Source organism: Hypanus sabinus, chromosome 19 (assembly GCF_030144855.1).
Source record: "Hypanus sabinus isolate sHypSab1 chromosome 19, sHypSab1.hap1, whole genome shotgun sequence".
Lineage (NCBI taxonomy): Eukaryota > Metazoa > Chordata > Chondrichthyes > Myliobatiformes > Dasyatidae > Hypanus > Hypanus sabinus.
Window position 1 is genome coordinate 24,087,674 of NC_082724.1, and position 19,429 is coordinate 24,107,102.

Below are 19,429 nucleotides of genomic sequence, written 5' to 3' on the forward strand. Positions count from 1 at the left end.
ATCTTAACTTCATCATTCTTTGATTCTGATTTATACAACTCAGAATAAAAATTCTTAAAAGCCTCATTAATTTCACTTTTGTTCGAATTGCATTTATTGTTTTAGAAATCTGATCTGTTTTTAACTGCCATGCAAGAACTTTATGTGATCTTTCACCTAGTTCATAATATCTCTGTTTAGTTCTCATAATTGCTTTTTCTGTTCAATATGTCTGGAGTGTATTATATTTTAACTTCTTATTAATAAGCTGTCTTCATTTTTCTTCTGTCATATTTCTTTGAGATTCTTTTTCTAATTTATAATCTCTTTTTCCAATTGATCTATTTCTATCATATGTTCCTTCTTAATTTTAGAAGTATAACTTATTATCTGGCCTCTCAAATATGCTTTCATTGCTTCCCACAATATAAATTTATCATAAACTGAATGTAAATTTGTATCTAAAAAGAACTGAATCTGCTTTTTCATAAAATCACAAAAATCTTGACGTTTTAGTAGAATTGAATTAAATCTCCATCTATAAATTGATTCCTCTTTATCCATCATTATCATTGTCATTATTAAAGGAGAGTGATCAGACAATATTCTTGCTTTATATTCCACATTTTTCACTCTATCTTGAGTATTTGTTGATAATAGGAAAAAATCTATCCTTGAGTATGTTTTATGTCTATTTGAATAAAATGAATAATCCCTTTCTTTTGGATTGATTCTTCTCCATATATCAATCAAATTTAAGTCTTTCATCAATAATAGAGTTAATTTTGCTACTTTTGATTTTGTAATAGCCTTTGTTAATCTATCTAAAACTGGATCTAAACAAAAATTAAAATCTCCACCTATTAATATTTTGTCATGTGCATTAGCCAAATTCAAAAAGACCTCCTGTATAAATTTTACATCATTTTCATTTGGTGCATAAATATTCATAAGAGTCCATAGTTCTGAAAAAATTTGACAATGTGTAATTAAATATCTTCCTGCCAAATCAATTAATACATTTTGTATTTTAATTGGTAAATTTTTATTAACCAAAACTGCAACTCCTCTTGCCTTTGAGTTAAATGAAGCTGCAATAACATTTCCAACCCAGTCTCTTTTTAATTTCTGATGTTCTATATCCGTTAAATGAGTTTCTTGTAAGAAAGCTATATCTATTTTCATTTTTTTAATATATGTTAAAATTCTTTTTCTTTTTATTGGTCCATTAAGCCCATTAACATTAAAACTTAAAAAATTCAATAAATTAGTCATTATTTTTAATTATGTTACTCCAATCTATAATAATACCTAATCTTTCAACTTTCATGGTATCCTGGGAAATCTTTTTAAAAGTCTCCATGTTGCTATGTGTGTCCCCACCAATCATCCAGGCAAAAGAATAGAAAAAAAATAGAAAATAAAGAAAAAAACAAAATACCCCCCTACTAATGTTGTGAAAGAAAAAAAGAACACAACATTACCCCCCTCCATTGTGCGGGTCATGGCAATCGCCATGATTACACACGTGAATCCCGTAGTAACCGATTCAAAGCTCCCCAGCCCCCCCGCAACATAAAAAGTATATATATAAAAAATAAATATACTATTCTCAATTAATATTTCTAAAATTTTACTTTTCTCCCTTATATCCTCCTCAAATGTCCATCACTTCCATTTGCTATCTCTGTCGTCATCTTTAACCATTACATTTAGAAGTCTCTGTGTTTAATTAGTGAATAAATGGAAGTTTTTGTGCGAACACCTCCGCATCTCGATAATCGGGAAAAAATCTTTTTCCCTCCGTCAAAAAAATTATCAGTGTTGCTGGGTGACGCATTAAAAACTTATAACCTTTTTTCCATAAGACTTTTTTAGCTGGATTAAATTCTTTCTTTCTCTTCAAAAGGTTATAACTTATATCAGGATAAAAAAGAACTGGTTTCTCTGCTATCATCAATGGACCCTTTCTTCTTTTGACACCTTGGGCAGCCGCCCTCAAAATCTTTTCTTTATCCTGCTATCTTAGACATCTTATCAAAATTGATCGCAGATTTTGATCGTCTTGAGATCTTGGCCTTAAGGCTCTGTGCACCCTCACCCATTTCCAATTTTTCAGGAATCCATTTTTGAAAAAAATTTATTGGGTCTTCTCCTTCGGTATCTTCTATAAGTCCAACAATTTTAATATTGTTGCGTCTACTAAAATTTTCAAGCTTATCAATTTTTTCCACGAGTTGTTTTCTTTCTGATGTCCAGCCATTATTATCATCTTCCATATTCTTCATTCTTCCTTCCATATCTTCCATTTTGACTGCCAAATCTGTAATTTTCTTTTCTATTTTTTCCTGTTTCTTTGTCATTTTATCAAACATAGTCTCCATATTTATTATTTTTTCTTTACTTACTTTTTGGTTACTTTTAATTACTTTTAATGCATTTAATTTTTCTAATTTATGCATTATTTGCCTCAAAGTCTTTTTTCTATTTTCAGAGGAACTTTCATCTTCATCTTCATCTTCGTCTGATTTTTCCAGAGAGTCCGGCTCTCTCTCAGATTCACTTTCACTGTCGGTTTCAGTCGCTGCTGGGTTTTGTAGTTCTGGTTGCTCTCTTTTGCGTATGCTCGTTCCTTTATGCTTGCGCAATTCTCGTTGATCTTTTCCTTTAGAAATGGCGGTTGCTGCCGCAGTCTCCTGTTCTGTTTCACCGGTGGTGTGTTGTACCTGAGTCCGTGGTTCTTCGGTAGAAGTAGGCCTTGATTCTGTTCCAGCTTTGGCTGTCTTCGCGGTGGTAGTTTTCTTCATCCTCTAATTATGAGGCATAGCTTAAAACAATCCGGAGTAGTTTATAAGTAACCTTAAAAAAGTATTGATTAACTTTTCTTCACTTAAACATTGATTTATTAACTTTTTTTTTTACGGGAGGGTTGGGTTCCAGCGTCTCGATCCTACGTTATCACGTGACGTCCCCGAAAGCCATCTTATACTGCTTTGTCCATTGCCATTTCTTCCCAATTTGCAGTAATGATATTGCAGCACGATAGTCTGGTTTGGCAGGAACTTGTTAGAGTAATTGATGGATTCTAAAAAGAACCCTAACTGTGACATTTCCTTTGGCCTTGGAGAATCCATCATAGCTTGAATTTTCTCAGCACACCTGTGTAAACCTTAAGTGTCAATGGTGTGGCCACAATAAGTGATGCTTCGTGTAAATGACTCACACTTTTTGTGTTGTGCACTGAGCCCATAATCTTCTAATCATTTTAAGACTGTCTTGAGATTTAGGAGATGTCCATAGTCATCCTTACTAGTAACAATGATGTCATCCAGTTAACACTGAGTACCTGGGCAGCCTTGCAGCCCCTGGTCCAGAGCTTTCTGCCAGAGCGCAGGTGATCCTCTAGAAAAAAATCCTATTATAATGATAAAGCCTTTTGTGAGTGTTTATGGTGATAAACACATCAAACTCTCCTTCCATCTCCAACTGTACACAGCCCTCAGCTAAGTCCACTTTGCTGGAGTGTTTTCCTCCAGAAAGAATTGCAAAGATATCCTCTATCCTGGACAGTTCAGTACAGAGTTGATGGTGACCTTAAAATCAGCACAGACCCTGACAGACCCATTCATCTTGTCTACTGGGACCATTGGTGTTGCCCACAGACCCCACTCAACCTTGGACAAAATGCCTTCAGTCTCCATGCAATCTAGTTTGCTGGCTACTTTATCATGGATGGTATGAGGAATCCAAAGGGCTTTGCAAAACTTGGGTGTGGCATTTTCATTTGATACTATTTTACCCTTGATATGTTTGAGTTTTTCAATGCCATCCTTGAACACTGCTGTGACCTAATCCCGTACCTTCCTTTAAGTCACCCTCGGTTGACTCTATTGCAGGGGATGTGGCAGGAAAATAGTGGGTAGATCTCAAATCAAGTTGTAGTTGTCTCAGCCAATTAGATTGCCACAATGCAGATCCCTCGGTTCCTCCACACTGTCTTGAATTCTGCCATTAACCTTGTTCTCCACCTTCAACTTCAATCTTCTGTGATTAATGTATAAGGACTTCCAAATCTGTTCAAAGTAGTGTAAATTTTCACTGGTTGTATAATGTTTCTTTTCCATTTTCGTGATAACATGGGGGGAGGGGGGAGGATAACATTTTCTCACATGGACAATCCAGGACAAAGTTCCCAAACCAGGAGATCTATTCTATGCTAAAGTCTCGGACTGTGGCATTCTAATCAGGTGACTTTGCACAAGATTGAGATACAACTCCATAAGGCTATGAGGGGTGTGCAGAGACAAAACCAGAACACAATAGAGTCCCAGGCCAGCTTTCAGTTGTGGCAGAGCTTACATGCTGCGACAGACAAAACAAAATCGGGCAGCATTGCTGACAACAGTGCATTCCATCGCAGTGAGGTCCATGCACGGAAGGGGATTAGATTATCACCATCCACACCAACAGCCTCAAATGCACCTGAACCCACCATCACCATAATGGACATAAGATTGGTTTCCAGAATAGAAGCCTGCAAAAAGCTACCAGCCCTGGTGGAGTCCTGGCTATGTTGTTAGCTCCTGGACAGATCGGCTGTTGGGGGAATTTGCAGAAATGTTTAGTCTCTCTGCATTTCAGTCTGAGGTTTCCACCTGATTTAAGAAGGCTACTGTCATCTCAGTAGCTAAGAAAAACAGGGTAATGCACCTTAATGGCTACTGCCTGGTGGCTCTGACAGCCACCATCATGAACTACTTTGAGAGGCTGACCTTGACACACAGCCTCGACCCACTGCAGTTCAGCTACTGCTGAGCCAGGTCTGCAGCAGAAACCATCTCCCTGGCCCCTCTGAAGCAAATAGGTATGTTAGACTTCTGCAGCATCAGTAGAGGCTGCCTGGCCTGCTGAGTTCCTCCAGCATTTTCTGTGTACTATTTGGATTTCCTGCATCTGCAGGTTTTCTCTTGTTTATTTTAGACTATTGGTTAATGACCATAGCTCCACTTCAATACTATAATTCTAAGCAAACCCATCACCAGACTCCTAAAACTGGGACTCAACACTTCCCTCTACAACTGAATCCTTAACTTCCTGACCAACAGACTGCCATTGGTAAGGATGAGCAGCGACACCTCTACCACAATTATTCTCTACACTGGCAGCCCACAAGGCTGTGGCCTTGGCCCCCTGCGTTACTCCCTGTACACACACAACTGCATGGTCAGATTCTGTTTTAAATCCATGTGCAAGTTTGCCTATGATACCTGATGCACCATCAATAACTCTCGGAGACATGAGGCAAGAGATAGTGCTCTCTTCCAGCTAATAAAAACCTATCAGCAGCAAGAGACCATCACACAACATCCTGGAGACTGAGGGAGGAGCAGTGCCTCCAATCGTCTTTATACAGGGGTCTGTGGGAGGAGCCACAGGAGCAGTCAGCAGGGGGGGGGGGGGGGCATGTCCAGACAGGTATATCTAGTTCTCAAATAACCAGGAGCCCATGTACAGGAAGGAGATAGAGAGCCTAGTGGCATGGTGTCATGTCAACAAAATTTCCACCAAAAATTGCTGGTCATTGAGTTTCGGAAGGGTGTGGTGTTTGTGTGCTCTATACTTCCTCAGGGGTCAAAGGAAACTTGCTAATGTCCCTGTTCAACCTGACCATGGATACATCGAAGCTTGGAATGGCAACTGCTCTACCCAAGAGTGCAAGAAATTGGAGACAGGCCGGCCTATCATGAAAATCAGCCTCCCCTCAGCTGACTCTACCTACCCTTTCCGCAGCCTCAGGAAAAGAGCCAACATCCCCAGCCCTGTCGTTCTCTCTTCTGGCCTCCTCCATTGGGCAAAAGCTTGAAAAACATCTTCTATCATGTTATAAGATGAAGTAGATTGAGAGATCAAGAGTTCGTCTCTATCATACAAGAGGATGACTTGTGCAGTAAAGCTGAACTCTTGATCTCTCAATCTGCCTTGTCATGGCGATTGAACTTTATCAGTCACCTGCACTGCACTTACTCTGTAAATGTAACATTACATTCTGCATTCTGTTATTAATATTCCCTGTGTAATCCTCAGCAGCTTCATGTTTGGAATGACCCATATGGATGGCATGCAAAGCAAAGATTTTACTGTACCTCAGTACATCTGACAATAATAAATCAGTTACTAGCCTGGCAGTTTATCAAATGCCTTCAAAAAATTTGTTCTTATATCCATTGTACGTGCTATTTCTTCAAAGATTCTATGTTGATTTGCCTATGACAGATAATATGCCAAATGGCCTGCAGTATCCTGCTTTCAGCTTTGTACTTGTTCATTAACAAACTATTGTGAAGAGAATTTTCTTTCCTCATCGATCCATTCTGGAAATGGTGACACATGTTAACATCTACATAACCCTCTATTATTTCTCTCAAGAGGCTTTTCATCACGATTAGCTATTTCAACCCAGAACAAGTGAACTTTTCACTATTGAGTACTGTAAATATTATAAAGAAATAGTCTCACAGTGAATAAGGTGATGTTTGTACATACCCAAAAATCTCTTCATGCTATTTTCAAAATCTTTGGCAACTTCTTCAAACAGTTCACGAATGATAACCTCCCTCATTTTTCCTTCTCTCAACGAGGATGGTACCAGAGTCAAAATTGAGTCCAGCCACTGCTGCTGGATTGGTACCACAGGACTGCTCTCCACGCATTGTTTCATGAATAAGTAATTTAACTGAAATTGAATAGAACGCATCAGAAGATGTACTTCAGAAAACACACATCCTACTGAAGTAATTGCTAATTCTTCAGTCCTCAGTCACAAATTACAAAATAATGCCATTGAATGTCCCGTCACAGTAATACCCAAAATCTAATCTTATTTTCTTTTGCATTTATGTTTGATGTAGTTCATAGTGAATAGAGAGGGAGAAACTGAGCAAAGTCAAAGAATTATTAACAAAAACACATTATTGTTTGTACATGCTTTAAGTCATAATTGATGCAATCCAGACATGGTAAAATCTTCTTAAGTGAATTTTTTTTAATCAAGGAGAATCTTTATCAGCCAGTTAAGATCCAAGGATTTACAAATGGCTTTCAATTCAGATAAGTGCAAAATGCTGCACTTTTGAAAGTCAAACCAGGGTAGAACTTAGTAAATGGCTGGTCCCTAGGGGATTTTGTGGAACAGAAGGCCCTAGGAGTTCAAGCAAACAGTTAACTGATAGTATCACAGATACACAGGGTAAAGGACAAGGCATTTGACATGCTGACCTTCATCATTGAGTACACAGCCATGCCTATGATTGATTAATGAGCAAGAAATGATTCACTGTTACTTTTTTCTGTAGTTTTGATGCACCATCAATAACTCTCTGGTATGGCGTGTCCAGACAGGTATATGCAGTTCACCATAAGTTTACACACATCTATACTTCGGAAATCACTTCTTAGAACTTACCCTTCGCTTCTTTTGCTCGCTGTTCATCTGCAAGTGAAAGAAATACAATCCTTATTATGCATCTCTGTCCAATAATTCCTTTATAGAACGCCAACAGATATATTCAAAACGCTGATTTTTTTCTATACAGATCATTGATGCTTTCTTGACAACTAACAGTTAAATCTATCCTTGCCTGCAGTATTTTTATGTTCAATGAGTTGTTCCCATAATTCTTTCAAAATTAACTTGTTTTTCTGACTTTAATTTTTTTTAAATGGTTTTTCATCAACAACTGAAATTGTTGGGTCCAGAAGAAGAAATTGCCTAATTCCTTTGAAAGAACATATATATTTAAGTGAAATCAGTTATTGCTGTGGTGGGAGTTGGTTGCATTCCATTTCTGAAGGCAGGGCACATTAAGGGATGAAAGAATAGAGATTTCCCAGTGATAACTATGAGAATTTTAAATTTGATATTTTGAATAATGAAGTATTCACAAATGTTTGTGAAAAGAAATTTAGAGAAAATGGGACTCAAAGGGACTCAAAATGCTTTACTAATGAGATAAATACAAAATTTCCAGTATATTTCTCAAGGAGATTCAAGTAATATTATAATTAGTGTAACTTGAAAAGACAATTATTAATTTCACATAATATTGTTTTCTATTTGGGTTTTGCTTTGAACTTTTCTGTTTAAGTTCACTGCCTTGAAGGTGAAGGCCTGCAATAATTATTCTCCATTCAGAGGCACAGGTTTCAATAATTGTTTTATGAGCTGTTCAAGCTTTGTGACCTGGGCAGCAAATTTTCTTGCACTATGTACTTCGTATAATTTGCAAAGTGAGCAACCCTTGATTACATGGATGTGGAGAATGATAGAAAGAAACTGTGTACTCTTCAAGATGCCATTTTCTAAAATTGAAGTTGACAAAAGAGGGGAGAAACTTATTCAATTTAAACAATGTTTTATTATAATTCTTGTTGATTCTTTCAATATTGATGGAATCTCAATGCAATATGTTCTTCCAAAAGCCCAGATATTTACATTACAGTTTTGCCCAAAGCTGTGTTGCCAAGAACTGAATTTGCATCATCCATTCTAAGGAAGTTTCAAAATCTGCAAATATTATGGTGACTCTAAATATTAAAGATGAAAGACTTTGTGTACTTCCCTTTGTGTGAGAATGAACATGTTACACAAAAGCTTTTGCAACTTTCTATACAACTTCAAGAAATTGGTCACCACTATCATTCCCCATCCAAAACTGGCCAGGATGTGGCTTTCTATCCAAATTACATATCAAGGGTAATTTTTAAAATGCACCCAATTTTGGGGGAAAAGTTATTTTTGTTCACGTTAAGCCATTATTATTTCTCTAAATTCAATTAGTTAATTGATCTTGTAATTGAAAACCCATCATCATTAAGTCAATATTTGGAAATGGGAAAATGTAAAATCTCCTCCTCTTCATTTGTGTTACCAGAGAAATTTCTGTTCTTGTTGCGCACTGAAAGTGATGAGCTCTTATTTTGACTCACAAGAGATCTTCTGCTTGTTTTTTTCTTCATAAGTTTGCATGGAGCTTGGGTATAGCTTAACTAAATGTAGTTGATACATTATGTTTAGCTATGTCTGAGCTCCGTGCAAAATGAAATTATGCCTATCTTTGGCATGTTCGTGTGAATAATTAGGTTTACATGCCTGATGGAAGCTTAGTGAATTATTTTTAATTTTCTCACAGTGTCTTTTGAACCATCTATCGACGACTTATTGAACAGAAACAAAATAGTAAATTGTTTGCTAAAATAGAATTCGTTTTATGTCTATTTAAAAAAATGGACTAAATAAGCTTGTTGGAAAAATAAATATACCCTGAAAGTTCCATTCTTGTTGCATTTTGCTGTATGAACGTTTAAATGAGAGAGAAAGCAAAATGAATGACTCTCTGTATTTAATCTTCAAAATAAAATTCGGGCTTTTGCTTGAAAGGAAGTATCAAAATTGATTGCTTCTGACTAGGATACTGAGGTTTTAACATTATAAAGCTAAAAGAAGGAATACAATGAAGGAGAATAAATGGAGTTAATACATTAAATGAAAGTGGGTTATTCATATTTTAGCAAAAGTCAATAATCACTCACTGTAGAAGGCAATTGAGGCTCCGGAGTGCTTGGTTCCTGTTTCTCAATTTCTTGCATTACTTCATCATAAATTCTATGTGCATCATCAATGCTATAAATTTAAAATTAATAGTATTATTGAGAGAACCTTTGCATGCAAATGCATATATGCAAATAAGCTCTTGGTCAAGAAGTGGGATCAAGTCAAAACTCTAGACTTCCTTAGTGGTGGAAAGGAAAAGCACAGTGCATCTTAAAATATGCATGTGATAAACAGACAGATAGGGGTCATAATACACCATCTTCATGGATCATCTTAATTACCATTTTAATAGACTGAATCACAGAATTGTTACGTCACAGAGAGGCCAATTGACCCACTGAATGCATGTACAAACCTTTGGAGACACAAATTTTGTCTTTGAGATTTCAATTGTATATGTTCCCGAAGTTGCTATATGATTGAGATTGGAGTTTCATATACACAATCGTGCAGATTCAACTGTCATCTCAAATCCCTTTGTGTCACAGATTTTTGAATTTTCTCCCTGTTTAGAAGGTAGTCTGTACATTTATTTCTACTACCAAAGTGCATGACCATGCATTTTCCAACATTGTATTTCATTTGCCACTTTCTTGCCTATTCTCCTCATCTGTCTAAGTCCTTCTGCAGCCTGCCTATTTCCTCAACACTACTTGCCCCTCCACCAATCTTCACATCATCTGCAAACTCGGCAACAAAGCCATCTATTCTATCATCTAAATCAATGATATACAACATAAAAAGAGGTGGTCCCAACACCGACCCCTGCAGAACACCACTAACCACTGGTGCCAACCAAACAGGATTCTTTTATTCCCACTCACTGCCTCCTACCAATCAACCAATGCTCTAACCATGTTAGTAACTTTGCTATAATACTATGGGCTCTTAACCTGGTAAGCAGCCTCACGTGTGGCACCTTGTCAAGGTCTTTTTGAATGTCCAAATATATACCATCCACTGCATCCCCTTTTATCTATCCTACTTGTAATCTCCTCAAAGAATCCCAACAGGTTTATCAGGCGAGATTTTCCCTTAAGGAAACCATGCTGACTTTGTCCTATCTTGTCTTGTGTCACAAAGTACTCCATAACCTCATCCTTAACAACTGACTCCAACATCTTCCCAACCACTGAGGAAAGGCTAACTGGTCTATAATTTCCTTTCTGCTGCCTTCCTCCTTTCTTAAAGAGTGACATTTGCAATTTTCCAGTCCTCTGGCACTGTAGTCTAGTGTAGTTTTTTTCTGTGTTGTTTTTTACATAGTTCAGTCTAGTGATTGTACTGTGTCATGTAACACCATGGTCCTGAAAAAACATTGTCTCATTTTTACTATGTACTGTGCCAGCAGTTATGGTCAAAATGGCAATAAAAAGTGACTTGACTTGATATCAGATTCCAATGATTTTTGAAAGATCATTACTAATGCCTCCACAATCTCTATTGTTACCTCTTTCAGAACCCTAGGGTGCAGTTCATCTGGTCCGGGTGACTTATGTACCCTTAGGTCTTCCAGCTTTTTGAGCATCTTCTACCCTGTAATAGTAACTGCACTCACTTCTCTTCCCACACACTCTTCAACATCTGTCTTCCACAGTGAAGACTGGTGCAAAATTCTCATTTAGTTCATTTGTCATCTCTTTGTCCCCCATTATTATTTCTTCAGTCTCATTTTCTAGTTGTCCTATATCCACTCTCATCTCTTTTGTTTTTTTACATACTTGAAAAAGCTTTAACTTTCCACTTTGATATCGTTTGCTAGCTTGCTTTCATATTTCTTTTCCCTCCTAATAATTCATTTAGTTGCTCTCTTCTTATTCCTCTATCTTCCCACAAATTTTTGCTTTGTTGTAAGCCCTCTCTTTTGCTTTTACATTAGCTTTGACTTCCCTTGTCAGCCACAGATGCTATTTTGCTATTCGAGTATTTCTTCATTTTTGGGATACATCTGTCCAGCATCTTCCTTACTTTTCCCAGAAATTCACACCAATGCTGCTCTGCTGTCATCCCTGTCAGCATCTCCTTCTAACTTACTTTAGCCATAAGACCATAGGAGCAGAAGTAGGCCATTCAGCCCATCGAGTCTGCTCCACCATTCAATCATAGGCTGATCCAATTCTTTAGTCATCCCCACTCCCCTGCCTTCATACCCTTTGATGCCCTGGCTAATCAAGAACCTATCTATCCCTGCCTTAAAAGCATCCAATGACTTGGCCTCCACAGCCACTCATGGCAACAAATTCCACAGATTTACCACCCTCTGACTAAAGTAATTACTTTACATCTCTGTTCTAAGTGGCATCCTTCAATCCGGAAGTCATGCCCTCTTGTCCTAGACTCCCCTACCATGGGAAATAACTTTGCTATATCTAATCTGTTCAGGCCTTTAACATTTGGAAAGTTTCTATGAGAACCCCCCTCATTCTTCTGAACTCCAGGGAATACAGCCCAAGAGCTGCCAGACATTCCTCATACGGTAACCCTTTAACTCCTGGAATCATTCTTGTGGATCTTCTCTGAACCCTCTCCAATATCAGTATATCTTTTCTAAATTAAAGAGCCCAAAACTGCACACAATATTCCAAGTGTGGTCTCACAAGTGTCTTATTGGAACCTCAACAACACAACCCTGCTCTTATATTCTATACCTCTAGAAATAAAAGCCAACATTGTATTTGCCTTCTTCACAACCAACTCAACCTGGAGGTTAACCTTTAGGGTATCTTGCAAAAGAACTCCCAAGTCCCTTTGCATCTCTGCATTTTGAATTCTCTCCCCATCTAAATAATAGTCTGCCCATTTATTTCTTCCACCAAAGTGCATGGCCATTCACTTTCCAACATTGTATTTCATTTGCCACTTCTTTGCCCATTCCCCTAAACTATCTAAGTCTCTCTGCAGGCTCTCTGTTTCCTCAACACTACCCTCTCCTCCACCTATCTTTGAATCCTCAGCAAATTTAGCCACAAATCCAAATCACTGACATATGTCATAAAAAGCAGCAGTCCCAACACCAACCCCTGTGCATCTCCTTTGTCAACCCTGCTTGTAATTTCCTCAAAAGATTGCAGTAGGTTAGTCAGGCAGGATTTTCCTTTCAGGAAACCATGCTGGCTTTGGCCAATCTTGTCATATGCTTCTAGGAACTCCATAACCTCATCCCTAACAACTTCCCGACCACTGATGTCAGGCTAACAGGTCTATAGTTTCCTTTCTGCTGCCTCCCACTCTTCTTAAATAGTGGTAATATTTGCAATTTTCCATTCATCTGGTACAGTGCCAGAATCTATCGATACTTGAAAGATCATTGTTAATGCCTCCACAATCTCTCCAACTACTTCCTTCAGAACCCGAGGGTGCATTCCATCAGGTCCAGGAGATTTATCCACCCTCAGACCATTAAGCCTCTTGAACACCTTCTCAGTCGTAATTTTCACTGCACATACTTCACTTCCTTGACACTCTTGAATGTCCAGTATACTGCAGATGTCTTCCACTGTGAAGACTGATGTAAAATATGCATTCAGTTCCTCTGCCATCTCAGTGTCTCTCAATACATTATCTCCAGCGTCATTTTCTATTGGCCCCATATCTACCCTCAACTTTCTTTTACCCTTTATATACCTAAAAAAAGCTTTTAGTATTTTCTTTGATATTAGTCACCAGCTTCCTTTCATAATTCATCTTTTCCTTCCTAATGATCTCCTTAGTTTCCTTCTGCAAGTTTTTAAAAGCTTCCCGATCCTCCATCTTCCCACTAGCTTTGGCTTCCTTGTATGCCCTCTCTTTTGCTTTTACTTTGGCTCTGACTTCACTTGTCTGCTACGGTACTGTCCTTCTTCCATTCGAAAATTTCTTCTTATTTGGAATATATCTGCCTTGCACTTCCCTCATATTTTGCAGAAACTCCAGCCATAGCTCCTCTGCTGTCCTTCCTGCTAGTGTCCCTTTCCAGGCAACTTTGGCCAGTTCCCCTCTCATGTCATAGTAATTTCCTTTATTCCACTGAAATACCAACACATTGGAATTTAGTTTCTACTTCTCAAATTTCAAAGTTGTTACATACCCCGTAACTGGGTCACTTACCAGCAAAGATAGAGAGGTCCGTTGAAGTCTGATGGTACTATTTTTAACAGTATTTATTGATAAAAATACACAAAAATAATATCAATGCAAACATACAGATAATATACGTCGTCAATACTAAATCTAAAAGTGTGGGTATAATAATAATCAATAAGAAATAGCTCTATCGTTGTCTAGGGGATAATGTATTGTCCGATGGAAATATAAAAGTCACTCAAGTTCATTCAAGCTGCAGCTTTTTGGTTGGAGAGAAAGACGGAGGTTTAACCTGCCCATTCCTTTTATGATGTCAATCCTTCGAGAGTCATTGGGGACTGGTTTCCCCTTTGTGGTTAGCTAACGCCGTGCATCCGTGGTAAAGGCCCACCGATTCCGAGGCAAATGGAAAAGGACGCACGTGAGCTTTCCACCGGCTTTCACTATTACGCTGTTACAGGATTTCTAGCATTTCTTCTGGTGCGTCTGAAGGGGCTGTTCCCCAGACCCTCTTTTATCCTGACTCACAGGGTCTCAGATGTCAATCAGGTTGGGAAGATGCAATCCATCCACCAACCTCCCCCCCTCAGTTCATTGCCTGGGGGCTTCGATGCATCGTACAGTATTCAATACATCATTCCGTCTCCAAGAGACAAAAGCTGTTATCAATGGTTCCGCCTTTCGGAGGCCAGGACACATTCCAAACTCTTTGTGGATTCTGCATGTCTTTCTCTCATTTCCTGGGTCTCCTGAACTGACTTAATAGTGATCTTGAGATTCTCAAAAAGGAGGGGGCAACGGACGTAACAAAGTGAACTTGATCATATTGTGATCACTGTTCCCTAAGGGGTCCTTAATGTTAAGCTCTCGTATCACCTCTGAATCATTGCAAAACACCCAATCGAGCACAACCAATCCCCTAGTGGGCTCAACAACAAGCAGTTCTAAAACGCCATCCCTGAGATATTCTACAACTACACTCTCTTGAGGTCCAGAACTGGCCTGGTTTTCCCAATCCACTTTCATGTTCAAATTCTCAACAATTATCATGACATTGCCTTTCTGACACGCCTTTTCTATCTCCTGCTGTAATTTGTAATCCACATCCCAGCTGCTGTTTGGAGGCCTGTATACAACTGCCATTAGGGTCCTTTTACATTTGCCATTTCTTAACTCAACCCATGGAGGCTCTACACCTTCTGATCCTAAGTCATCCCTTTCTAATGATTTAATATTATTTCTTATACACAGGGCCACACCACCCCCCTCTGCCTACTATCTTTCCAATACACCATATATCCTTGGACGTTGAGCTCGCAATGCCAGCCATCCTTTAGCCAAGTTTTGGAGATGATCACAGTGGCATACTTGCCGATCTGTAGCCGAATTTCAAGATTGTCCATTTTCTTTCTTATGCTGCGTGCATTCCGTCCAGTATTTGTTGCTTTCTGTTTTAACTGCAGCATGCCTCTATTGCCCTGTAAATCATCCCATTGGCTGTGATTATGTCTCATCTCCTGCCTGTCCTTTCTATCATCTCTGTTGCACGCTATCTTTGATTTATTTCTGTTTTCCCCTTCCCTAACTCTATCACTCTGGTTCTCACCCCCTGCCAAATACGTTTAAACCCTCCCTAACAGCCCTATTAAACCTGCCTACTATTGGACCCCTTTGGGTTCAAGTGTATCCCATCCTTTTTGTACAGGTTGTGCCTCCCCCAGAAGAGGCCCCAATGATCCAGGAACCCGAAGCCCTGCCCACTACACCAGTCTCCCAGCCATGCATTAATATGCCTGATCATGCTATTCTTGCGCTCATTAGCACATGGCACAGGCAGAAATCCTGAGATTATGACCCTGGAGGTCCTGCTTTTCAGCTTCCTACCTAACTCCCTGAATTCTCTCTTCAGGACTGCCTCGCTTTTTCTACCTATGTCATTGGTACTAACATGTACCAAGACTTCTGGCTGTTCACCCACTCCCTTCAGAATACTCTGCACCCGATCCAAGACATCCCGTACCCTGGCACCTGGGAGTATCTCTATCAGGCTGACAGAACCTCACGTCTGTTCCCCTCGCTATGGAATCCCCTATGACTACCCCATTCCTCATCTTCCTCTTTCCCTTCTACACCATGGAACATGGCTCACAGCCAGTGCTCCTCTCTCATACCACTGTAATTTCCTTTACTCAACTGAAATACTGCTACATCAGACTTCAATTTCTTCCTTTCAAATTTCAAGTTGAGCTCAGTCATATTGTGATCACTGCCTCCTTGGGGTTCTTTTACCTTCAGCTCTCTAATCACCTCTAGTTCATTACTTAACTCTCAATCCAGTATACCTAATTCCCTAGTAAGCCATCTTGTAGGCATTCAACACTCACTTTCTCGAGATCCATTACCAACCTGATTTTCCCATTCAATTTGCATGTTAAAATCTCCCATGACTATCCTAACATTATTCTTTTGATACAACTTTTCTATTGCAACAAGCTCATCCACATTATTTCTTATACTCCGTGCACTGAGATGTAACACTTGGTGTATTATATTTGCTACGCTTTTTGATTCTGCATCCCTAATGCACTAATACCCACCCTGCTGGCTGCAATTTTGTCTTGTCACCTACCTGCCCTACCCGACAGTCTGACTGCACGCTAACTTTGCTTTTTTACCAAATTTCCTATCCTGAATCCCTTCACTCCATTCCCAACCCCCTGCCAAATTAGTTTAAATTAGTCTAACAAACTTGCCTGTGAGAATATTGGTCCCCCTTGGGTTCTGGTCCAACCTGTCACTTTTGTACAGGTCACACCTCCCCCAGGAGAGATCCCAATGATCCAACAACCTGAAGCCCTGCCTCCTGCAAGAGCTTCTCAGCCACACATTAATCTGCCAAATCATCCAGTTTCTACCCTCACTGGCACGTGGTACAAGCAGCAATCCAAAAATTACTACCTGGGAGGTCCTGCTTCTCAGCTTTCTGCTTAGCTCCCTAAATTCTCTCTTCAGGACCCCTTTGCTTTTCTATGTCATTGGGACCAATATGTAGCAAAAAATCTGGCTGCTGTCCCTCCCCCTCCAAAATACTGTGGACACAATCTAAAACGTCCCTGACCCTGGCACCTGGGGGGGGGTAACATACCATCCAGATGTCATTCACGTCCACAGAATCTCCTGTCTGTTGCTCTAACTATTGATCCAAAGCTCTTTTTAAATTGCAAATCTGCTGCTTCCATTCAGCACTGACATATATAGCCACTTCCTACAAATACAAATGACATTTTCATGTAATCTACTGTATGTATTTGCAATCAAATATTTTGCAGTCAGCCTAAATCACACCTTTTTCAGAAATGAACTTATCTTAGAATTTCATTTAAGTGATCTTTCATCTTTTAGCTTCCTACGATTAAGGTGAAATTATGAATTCATGGAAAGGAAATGCAAATGACCAATATTAATACAAATGGAGATAGTCAAACTCACTACATTTTCACTGCATCACTATCAACCTGTGATCGCAATTGTACACATGCATCCCAATTGCATTACTGAACAAAAGTTTACAGTTGTTGTGATTGAATATAATTTGCTCATGAAAGAAAGTCTTTTTTAATAAATGCGACACTTTGAAACATTCTACTTACATGATTTTACTAAGTAACTGTTGGTGATACTTGCAGGAACTATAACTCATGAGTTTGCTTGTAGAAAGTTCATTATTCACTATTGACTCAGATATAGGGAATATAGGAGGCAGTCGAATTCTATTATCAGGCTGGGGTGCACAGGAACTTCTAAGTTTCTTTGAGGCCTTCATCTAAATTAGTAAAGAAAGAAAATTAACAAAAAAATTCCTAAAGATCATTTAATAATTTTTCTGTTGGTAAAACATAAAGAACAAAGGTGAAATTAATTACATATTAATTAATATTATTATATTAATGTTAATTACCTATTAATTAATATATTTGCAATATACAGTGCAAATGCAGAAGATTTGGCCTAAAGTTCCTTCTCATCTATCATGTAACTTGTCATAAAGTGGAAAAGGATTTTTTTTAATGTTTCTAAAACAAATTACAAGTTTTTAAAAGGCTAAACCCCTGAACCTGCTAAACCCCTCTTTGTATTATCAATCTCTTGATCCATCCTCCGTTGTGTAACTTTATTTTATCTGCCTTGAAGATGCATTCTTTAAGATCTGTCCACTCTTCCAAGCTGTCTGTTCTGAGATATTCTTCCACAGTTTTGTCTTTTTTAAGCAATGATCCAAAGCAAAGCATAGATGTAAAGCTGAAATGTATTAGTTGTTTCATTCTTTTCTCTTTTATTTGACACCAAAATGTGTGATCAAAGCAATTTGAAATTATTCATTCACAAGTATCCCTCCATTTATGAAAGGATTGAAACAAAGGGAAATGTTTCATTAAGGGCATTAGGTCCAAAGTTCACGAATTTCAGTCAAAATACCTAAAAACTACATACAGCAGTCTGAAAATAATTTTAATGATAATGTAGCCTTTCAGGTGCACACCAAATGAAATATGCAAAATACCTCTCCATTTCACACTCTCCCCTCCCGTCCCCCGACTCTCACCATGTCTCTCCACTTACCTGGAATTTAATTTGTTGTCTATTTCTAACATTACACATTATTAGAATGAAATAAGCATGTAAATCACAAACATGTAACTTAAAGAGTCAATTGCATTGTAGCGAAAATAGAACGTTAGTAATATTGAATGATAATTGCGCTTGTTTTAAAGGATATCCTTGGATCACCGTGACAATACTGCATATGTTGTTTGAGTTAATTCCTTGTTAATCACATTTACACACTATTATTGATACTCAAAAGATTTTGTCAGTTAATGTGTAGAGTATCACATCAGAATTCCTTTTCTTACGATTATTAACGTTTTCATTACGAGTAGGATTTAAACTTTATAAGCTCGTGGGTATAATTAGTTTTTTCCCCTTTGAAATCTCTTTGGCCTTTTTTGAGGTGTGTTGTGGTACTGGTGAGAATTGAGTCACAGAGCAACGCCCCTGACAGGGGTCGGAGAGAGAACCGACCGACCGGCTGGGCTGGGCTTGGCCACCAGCCGCCTCGTTGGCCTGTATTGCCGGCGGTTTGTCCCGGATTTTCTCCAGCGTAGAGCATTAAAAGCCAGCCATACAAACACACACGCTCGGGGTGACCTACCTTGCCGGCCTGCGCGTTTTACCTCCGTCCACTCCCCGGGGAAGCCCGCTACTTCAGGTGTCCGCAAACAAGTCGGTCACCATAGTGATGGCGGGTCGGAGGTTGCCAGGCAGCGTTGCGCCCGGCTCGTGTTTCATTCGGGAGTTTGTCCGCTTGGAATCGCGACCAGTGTGAGATGCAGTTCTTCCTGCCTGGCGTGTCCCATTCACGTCAATTTAAACGTGTTTTCGATTCTGCTGCAAACGACTGCAAAGTTAAGCTTTTAAAACAACTTTGCTCGACCAGATTTTTGATGCAGCAATAAACTTGCATTTATAAGCCGCGGCAATGACACCCATAGGCTGAAATGCCTTTAGAACCCATTACGTCTGTATTGCTGTCTTTAACATCCTCTTGTCTCCCTATCCAATTTGTATTTCTTAATATTTCAGACTCTGGAGATCGGTGGCTAGGCCAGGGTTTACTGCCTATCACTATTTGTTCTTGAAAAGTCGGTGGTGAGGTTCGCTTTGAACAGTGATATTCACAGTCTGGGAGAAGAGAGAAAGATGTCAAGAATATAAACA

The 19,429-nt window shown here is 38.9% G+C and overlaps 1 protein-coding gene across 1 annotated transcript in view; it reads right to left on the reverse strand.

Moving 5' to 3' along the window:
• Positions 1 to 18,938, reverse strand: part of dnah12 (dynein, axonemal, heavy chain 12) — a 157,907-nt gene extending 138,969 nt beyond the window's left edge. The window contains exons 1-5 of the mRNA XM_059944187.1: positions 18,864 to 18,938; positions 17,302 to 17,474; positions 9,568 to 9,658; positions 7,442 to 7,468; positions 6,523 to 6,712 (exon numbers count right to left, since the gene is read on the reverse strand). Of these exons, the coding sequence (XP_059800170.1) occupies positions 6,523 to 6,712; positions 7,442 to 7,468; positions 9,568 to 9,658; positions 17,302 to 17,474 (481 nt within the window). The 5' untranslated portion in view covers positions 18,864 to 18,938. The remainder of the gene's footprint in view (positions 1 to 6,522; positions 6,713 to 7,441; positions 7,469 to 9,567; positions 9,659 to 17,301; positions 17,475 to 18,863) is intronic.
• Positions 18,939 to 19,429: the final 491 nt, after the last annotated feature.